This window comes from Sebastes fasciatus, chromosome 4 (genome assembly GCF_043250625.1).
Source record: "Sebastes fasciatus isolate fSebFas1 chromosome 4, fSebFas1.pri, whole genome shotgun sequence".
NCBI classification, from domain to species: domain Eukaryota; kingdom Metazoa; phylum Chordata; class Actinopteri; order Perciformes; family Sebastidae; genus Sebastes; species Sebastes fasciatus.
Window position 1 is genome coordinate 13,422,345 of NC_133798.1, and position 8,942 is coordinate 13,431,286.

General features: G+C 38.8%; 1 protein-coding gene across 5 annotated transcripts; it reads right to left on the reverse strand.

Moving 5' to 3' along the window:
- Nucleotides 1-804: 804 nt before the first annotated feature.
- Nucleotides 805-8,705, reverse strand: LOC141765856 (homeodomain-interacting protein kinase 2-like). 5 transcript variants are annotated; one of them, XM_074632109.1, is made up of 14 exons: nucleotides 8,552-8,705; nucleotides 7,352-7,554; nucleotides 6,619-6,807; nucleotides 6,298-6,479; nucleotides 6,023-6,146; nucleotides 4,393-4,503; nucleotides 3,689-3,772; nucleotides 3,406-3,563; nucleotides 3,182-3,262; nucleotides 3,000-3,074; nucleotides 2,818-2,892; nucleotides 1,945-2,025; nucleotides 1,267-1,331; nucleotides 805-1,172 (listed from the first exon to the last, which is right to left on the reverse strand). In XM_074632109.1, exons 2-14 carry the CDS (start codon nucleotides 7,538-7,540, stop codon nucleotides 1,087-1,089), a joined length of 1,500 nt encoding a protein of 499 aa, XP_074488210.1. In that variant the 5' UTR covers nucleotides 7,541-7,554; nucleotides 8,552-8,705; the 3' UTR covers nucleotides 805-1,086. The 5 variants fall into 5 exon arrangements, with proteins under 5 accessions (XP_074488210.1, XP_074488211.1, XP_074488213.1 ...); XM_074632110.1 differs by having other exon boundaries at nucleotides 8,557-8,669; XM_074632112.1 differs by lacking the exon at nucleotides 3,000-3,074.
- Between the last annotated feature and the right edge of the window lie 237 nt (nucleotides 8,706-8,942).

Genomic DNA, 8,942 nt, shown 5'->3' on the forward strand with positions numbered 1-8,942 from the left:
TGTGTGTAGTAGTTCTCGCTAATTTATATCAGTATACTGTTTCAATAACTCCTCTTAGGGCGTAAACAAAAACATTGCAGTTTTCAGAAAGATTAGAACTATTTTGAGGATATTGTATTGAATTGCATCAGTGTGAAACCTGTTGTCAAGATTATATTCTACCTTAGTCCAGACAGTGTTGAGTGTTCTATACCAAAAATATTGTACATTCTGAAGCTATTATGTTGTTTCTGATGTAATTTGATATTGATTGTTAATGTACTATGCACTCAATACCGAATTCTGTGACAGTGAAAAGATGTGTTTTTTTATCTAATGCAAGGAATGTAAATTTATGTAACAAACACTATGATGTTAAAGTGTTGCTGATTTTGAGTGTCTTCTTATGCGTTATTGTGCCCTTTAGAAATGTGAAATTCAAAGTCAAGATACCTTTTTAATTTAATTTTATTTATTTTTATGTAGAGTCAAAACAGAGGAAACCGGAGCACCCGGAGCACCCTTATACTGGCACAGTGCGGACGTCACAGCCGGAATGTATATGCCAGGGAGAGGCCCATATTATAAAATGATATGTTTTAGATTTCACATCATTAGATCATATCAGATTTAGTGTCAGTTTAGAGTCTCCAATCAACCTGACAGGTATGTGTTTGGCCAGTGGGAGGAAACTGGAACACCCGGAGAAAACCCAGGCAAACATGGGGAGAACATGCAAACTCCACACAGAAAAGACCAGGATCTTCTGCTGTGAGGCCACAATGCTACTCATTGAGCCACCAAATGAATCACAACCCTCTTATACTGGCACAGTAGCGACGTCACAGCCGGAATGTATATGCCAGGGAGAGGCCCATATTATAAAATGATATGTTTTAGATTTCACATCATTAGATCATATCAGATTTAGTGTCAATTTAGAGTCTCCAATCAACCTGACAGGCATGTGTTTGTCCAGTGAGAGGAAACCGGAGCATCCGGAGAAAACCCAGGCAAATCATAAGAGGGAACTACAAAATGCTTTTGTGGCAGAACACTTGAGAGAAAGTTCTCAGGTGTTTTGCTACAAAACCTTTGTAGAGATGGTCAGTCCTCCAATTCCACATAGCAGCAAGGACAAATTATCCTCTTTGTCCAGGACCAGAAGCGTTGGAGGCAGCACTTCTTATTGTCTGAAAATCAATCAACATTAAATACCTCAACCATCCCCAGATTGAACAACAATATGGAATGTCTAAATTCAGAAACAAGATCATTTCTTCTTACCAGAGACAATGGGAGAGCGGTGCTGGTGGCTCCTGATGAATTCAGGAGTTTCAGCAGATTGGTGACTAAACATATTAATGCACACACAGTTAGTATATTAGTCCTGTTTTTGACACGACAACTGAAAAAAATCTGCTTACATTATGGCTCAATTTCTCTCTTCTGTTGGTGGGATGAGTGCCATGTTCAGAGAAAATAATCTTACTTCATTTCACTACCCAGATTACATTCCACGGATCATTCAGCCCAGTCGCACAGCAGTTTGTGAAATCATAGTTTAATAGTTCTAATAGTTTAATGTATTGATTTGTGTACATAGACACAACAAAAGTGTACATAGATACAAAAAATTCAGGACTTTCACCCAGGAGACTAGTGTTCGTGTCCCGTGTGAAATCAGAAATCAAAGTTGATTTACTTGTCATGTAATTTCCGTATTTTAGTTACAGCGCTTCCGGAGTTATTTTTACCCAAACCGTGATCTTTTCCTACTAAGTAGTTTTGTTGCCTAAGCCTAACCAAGGTAATCTTTTCCTAAGCCTAACTAAGTAGTTTTATATTGAAAAGACTGGAGTGGAAATTGAAACGTACGTCACAAGTTGCTGGACATTTGTAGGAAAAAGCACAAAAAAGACGTTCAGTGGCAACTTTGTTAATGAATGAGGATTTTACACCTACCTGTTGTCATTATCACCATTTGTCGGGGCCCTGGCCCAGCTGGTGCTGGGTTTAGCTACTGCAGACTCCAGATATTCATCGCTATCAAAAGATAAAGTCACACTGTCATGTTTATGTATGTACATGAATTAAATAGATTATACACCATCAGTCGCAACTTTGTTAATGAATGAGGAGTTTACACCTACCTGTCGTCATTGTCACCATTGGTCGTAGACCAGGCCCAGCTGATGCTGGGTTCAGCAGGTTGGGGAATAAACATATAAATGCACACACAATTAGTATATTAGTCCTGTTTTTGTCACGGCATCTGAAAACAATCTGCTTAAATTATGGCTCAATTTCTCTCTTCTGTTGGTGGGATGAGTGCCATGTTCAGAGAAAATAATCTTACTTAATTTGCCTACTCAGATTACATTACACGGATCATTCAGCCCAGTCGCACAGCAGTTTGTGAAATAGTAATTTAATAGTTCTAATAGTTCAATGTATTGTTTTGTGTATATAGACACAACAAAAGTGTACATGTACATAGACAAAAAAAACACAGGACTTTCACCCAGGAGACTGGTGTTCGTGTCCCGTGTGAAATCAGAAGTCAAAGTTGATTTACTTGTCATGTAATTTCCGTATTTTAGTTACAGCGCTTCCGGAGTTATTTTCACCCAAACCGTGATCTTTTCCTACTAAGTAGTTTTGTTGCCTAAGCCTAACCAAGGTAATCTTTTCCTAAACCTAACTAAGTAGTTTTATATTGAAAAGACTGGAGTGGAAATTGACACGTACGTCACATGTTGCTGGACATTCGTAGGAAAAAGCACAAAAAAGACGGTCAGTGGCAACTTTGTTAATGAATGAGGAGTTTACACCTACCTGTCGTCATTGTCACTATTGGTCGAGGCCCAGCTGATGCTGGGTTCAGCTCCTGCAGACTCCAGAGATTCATCGCTATCAAAAGATAAAGTCACACTGTCATGTTTATGTATGTACATGAATCAAATAGATTAAACCCCATCAGTTGCAACTTTGTTAATGAATGAGGAGTTTACACCTACCTGTCGTCATTGTCACCATCGGTCGAGGCCCAGCTGATGATGGGTTCAGCTCCTGCAGACTCCAGATATTCATCGCTATCAAAAGATAAAGTCACAGTGTCATGTTTATGTATGTACATTAATCAAATAGATTAAACCCCATCAGTCGCAACTTTGTTAATGAATGAGGAGTTTACACCTACCTGTCGTCATTGTCACCATCGGTCGGGGCCTGGGCCCAGCTTTTGCTGGGTTCAGCTGCTGCAGACTCCTGAGATTCATCGCTATCAAAAGATAAAGTCACACTGTCATGTTTATGGCCAGCAAACAGGATTCCCACCTTGTCGTGATTACTATAGTCTGTGTGCAAAGCAGTAATGTAAGAGCTCATAACTCACTATGCATACAAACAGATGCACACACTTACCTGGAGCTGTTCGGGTAACTCTTGGTAATGAACGGGTGGTTGAGAATAGCCTTAGGGGTTATCCTCAACCTCCCATCCCACTTGAACATCTCCTTCAACAGTTCAGTGCTCTCCCTCCGCTCATCAGCTTCTGTCTTGTTGTTATTCTCCCTGCGCATCTAGTTTAGGAAACAATTGGAAAATACAACTGTGGTCAAGTCTTTTTCATCATCATGAAAATAATCCGGAAAAGACAATGAATGAAAGTCACTTTTCAGCAGCTATCGCCTACTTAATCACCTACCGCCTTCATCACCTCCAAAGATCGGAACGTGTAGATCCTGTTGTCTGTGGAGTGATTACTGCTTTTCCAGTACTGCTTTGGATTCTAAAAGAAGGTTGAACGTATTTAAGATGCATATATGTCTATAGACGGGTTTCTTGTACACAAACATTATAAGGTGCGTGCACATTCAGGGGGCAAAACCGCTTTGGCAGCCGGTCACAAGATTGTAGTCAACCACTGTGATCAACGTAGATCTAACATTGTTTGTACATTGTTGTTGACTATACCAGACCCCTGCAGAGTCCGAACACCAGATACCATTATCATATGACGTATTAGTATGAGATTTGTTTATTATTTTCACCTGTTATGAAATGGGTAACGTTAGATCAGACAAAAGTGTGATTTGGGGGACATGGGTCTGTTTGGTTGACACTAAGGTCGGAGTTCAAGTTACGTGAGCCCTCCTGATGGCCGCCGCCGCCAGACACTTTTTCTGTAGCGATTCTTCAACAGGTATAACGTTAATATAAAACTGGAGACTTGGATTACGCCAAAAGTCAATACAATATCGCAGATATGTCCGATTTAATTTTAAATGAACGTTAGCTAACGTTAGCTTCCACGGCCGCTTGTTGTTGTGACCGCGGGGAGGTAGGTAAAAGAGAAGGAAGGTTAAATATGAATTAACTATTGGAAAAGTCAAAGAATGAGTATTATACCTTCAGAATCATCTGCCTGGAAAATGATTCCCTGAAAAACCTTTTGGTTTTCAGACCAGCAATGAGGAGATGTTTCGGTGGCGGACCCAGGAGGTCGATGATGAACCTTAGCTAGAGACAAAACACATTATAAAAATATGACTCAAATATGAATCAAATATTAATTCACCTGTCTCTTGTTGTCATTAGGCACGGCTACGGTTAAAATCATAATATAACCATATATTCATAGCAATTGTACAACGCGCTTTGCAACTGCAAAAAATAAAGAATGTACACCAGAGTGTCACGCATTATATAATAAGACTTGAAATTAATCAAGCAGAAAGACTAAAAGTAAAGTTGCATTTATAAAGATAAGCTTTTTCAAAAATGATTTAGAGATCAAGAGGGCACTGATCTGGCAAGCCGCATCTGTGTTGGAGCTTCCAACTAGGAATGCCCGGTTTCCAATCAAAGTTAGGCCTTGATACTCCTACATTCATGCGCGACCAGCTTGATGCTATAGCTTGGTTGGACATGTGTTTTAGCTTGAAAAGACTCTTAATTCACTCAGATGAAGCCTATTTGTAAAATCCAAACACACTCAGGTAAAAGTTGTAACAAGAAGTAGCTCAGAAAAAACTAATGGACTTTTAAAGTCCATTAGTTTATTCAATTTTCGGTTTTATCTATAAATAGTGTTTCATATTTAGACTACTGGTTTAAAACTCTTTGTGTGTGTCTGTAATTCCCTATCGACTAAGCTGTGTATAAGTCCCTGTGACACCATGTGTTAGCTGACTGAAAAAAATGCTGATCAAAATAATGAAAATGAGACCCAGATTGTAAAAAACCCCAACAAAAACACCCAATCATTCTTTAGATAGGCTGACCATTTAGGGAGAGTTCCAGTGGTGGAAAGTAACCAAGTACATTTACTCAAGTACTTTGCAGATTAATAACACAAAATATAATCAACTTATAAATGATGTCGTAATATTAGATTAAGGTGAAACTTCATTGATCTATGGGGTAGATTACCCAGGAGTATATCAATAAATCAAAATGAGCTCCACCTTTACCAGCTGCAACATTAAAGTGTTGAACAAAAAAAATACCCCAAAGATATTAGTAAAAGAAAAATTCTAAAATTATCAGTAAAATATCCCCAAACCAATAGTAAAATAGCAGAAAAATATTAGCAAAATGTCAGACAAAAATGGGAAAAGTACCATACAAATGTAAAATATCTAAAATAATATCAGTATAATATCCCAAAAAATATTAGTAAAATATCAGGCTTCATCTTTACCAGCTGCAACATTAAAGTGATGAACACATTAATGCATCAATAATTATAATCCAATAATATAATAAAGATTATTCTGCATGAGTACTTTTACTTTTGCTAAGTATAGTAAGTATATTTTAATGCTAATACTTTAGTACTTTTACTAAAGTAAGATTTGGAATGCAGTACTTATACTTGTAACAAGGTATTTCTACACTGTGGTATTGTTACTTTTACTGAAATACAATATTCGAATACTTCTTCCACCACTGGAGAGTTCATAAATGCAGCAGTACTTGGTCTATTCAGAACAGAGTGGAAAGCAGGCAGAGAGTTGTGTTCTAGTCAATTACTCACTGTGTCGTAGCTGTTTCTCCCGGGGAAGACCATACAGCCAATCAGCATTGACGCCATGACGCAGCCAAGCGACCAGATGTCTATGGACTCAGAAAATGGGGTTCCCAACAGAATTTCTGGAGACCTGAAAAGCATTGAATGAAATGAGGAACATTGTCATAAAGCAGAACTTAACCTGTAGTTACAAATGAAATAATGCTCCGTGTTCACAGAAGGTAGGAAGTATGCAGCCCTGAATTCAAGAGTTCTCAGTTTCAAAAAGTGTTTCTTATTACCGAAAATAAGGTGTCTGGAGAAACATGCCCGGCGATGCTTCAGAGCTGTACATTGCCAAGCCGAAGTCGATGAGTTTCACCCTGAGTGGCCGTTTCCTGTGATCCTCAATCATGATGTTGTTCATTTTCACATCAGTATGGATCACGCCAACCCTCTTCAGGGCATTGAACGCTTCTGCCAACTGCAAGTAATAATAATAATCTTAAAAATGAAATGTATCTATAGAAAACTTTTGTTAAGGAAACTTTGATCGGATAAAAATGGAACTCTACGCATAAGTTACAAAGTGCTTAGAGTGTGGACCACAGTTCGGAACATACCTGCTGGGTGACACTTCGGACTTCCTCCAGACTCATGAATTCCTTTGATTTCTGTAGGAAGTCCTGAAGGCTGATGTCACATAAGTCAAGCACCAGACTTCTCCTGCCCCACCTGTAGACCGAGCCATGGAACTTGATGATGTTGAACCTGTCCATGCGGTGGCGCATGAGGGTGCTGAGAATGGACTCCTGGGGAGACATGAAAAGTTAACTGATATGTTCACATAGACTAACTTTCAATGTAAGGTGGTCATGCACATCCAAAACCTTAGTAGGCTGGTGCTGGACCAGTCGAAGACAGCAATGAAAAACGTGACTAAAAAAAAACAAAAACAGAAAACTAACGTGATTCAGTCAAACATGTATAGAAGTCTGGATAAGCAATATCCAGTCACTGTGTTGGACGGGTAAGGTATCGCGAACACTCGGGTTCAGGCAAGATCGCAAAATATTTAGACGTGTATAAAACAAACATTTATATAACAGGAGATGAATGCATATGAACTTGTCAAAATTACAATCCAAACATACATCAAATTGCATTGAAGTCTGTGGGACCTTCGGTTTCTTTCCCTCAAAAGGGTGCCGCGACCTTGACTTTTTGCGAAGTACCCGTATGTGCCGGTCTGGTGTATACAGTATTCAGTCCTGCCATTATTACTATAGCCATGAGTACATACCCCACCCCACCCTGTCTTTTCAAATGTTTGCATCTGTGAAATCAAAATCCCACCTCATCGCTGAGGTCATCACCAGCGTGGGATATCTTTATGGCCACAGTCTCGTTGGTGTCTCGTTTCACACATTTGACCACTTTTCCAAAGCCACCTTGGCCCACAATTTGGAGGATGTCATATTCTTTGGGGATTGGGAGCTCGCTAAAAAGTGTTTTCTCCTTGGATGAAGGCGTAGATGTATCCATTTTCTCACCGACAGCTGAAATAGAAATGGGGACAAAAGAGAAGAAGTGCTTATTTTTATGCCCTTTCCAGTTATGTATTATGCATTCATAATCAGGCTGTTGAGACTTAATTCTTAATATCAAGTTGGAAACTCTAATCTACATTCTCACAAATTATAAGACACCTGCAAAACGGTGTGTTGTATTTACTGACACAAGCGCATCATTTGTTTCATTACATATTTCATTGTTTCAGTATAGAAAAATAGATTATCTATATGACCTTTCACCTCAATTCAATTTAGAATAAGGGAAAATAGAGTGCTGCAGGGATGACGTATATTTGTAGGCCAACCAGGGAGTTAGCATCGCCCTGGGTTCCCTCAACAAAAAGTCAATGGGATTTTTCCATTGGGTTTTGGATTATTGCAGAAAATCAGCTCTGTGGCAAACACATGTTTATGATACTTACACGTTTTGTTCAGCAAGATAATCTCCACAAATGAACACCACTTTTATGATGAAGTGTGAATGCAATCGCCAGAAGTAAAAAGCCAACGTTAGGCTATAAACGAACTACGCCACAGTCGCATGAGTGCAAGTATACACGAGACTGTAAATGCAGACGCGTCGGCGTGATAAAGTTTAGTAGTCTCATTTAGCCACTTGTTAGCAACCGCCTTTTTAAAGACACATTAAGGCTTCAAAATTGGTGGGATATTTAAGGAGATGTTTTATATCGCAGAACAAAACGTTAAAATCTCTTCAGTTTGTGTTAACCACAGACCTTATTTTAGGCATCTAACTAAAAACCCATTGACTTCCAGACGAGGGAACCCAGAAGTGCTAAAATGCTAACTCATTTCTGGGTTTTAGTACTCATTCCTGTACAATAGATGGCTAATTTTAATGACTTACTAAATAGATCTTAATATTGTATATTTCTCTCCTCTTTCCCCCTCTGGCTGTTAGTTAGACGATTTTAGGAGCTCAAAATGTTGCTATATAAAAGAGAACAGTGAAGTAACTTACCTTACACAGTTTAGTTTTGAAGCTCTTTAGATTGGTTGACCAAGAGATCGATGCAGCGCTTGCTGTCTGTCCAGTGGAAACAACTCAACTCAACAAACTGATCAGAATTAGGCTTATTCCAGAACTATGACCTGTGATCAGTTTCGGAACTGATGACTTCATGTTGTCATCAAAACTCTGTTTAAGAACTCATGTGCAGTAACCACGACAACATTCTTTTAAGTACAATCAATACTTCAATAGAATTTTGAACAAAGCACAGAATGGTTGAGTCAGGGTTGTGGGTCTTTGTAAAGCTAGATGTAGATGGAGGACTGCAAGAGTCACGGAAATAGTAATAAAGAATTTAACTGATTAATAACTACAGTACAGTAAAAGTAGGCATTAATAC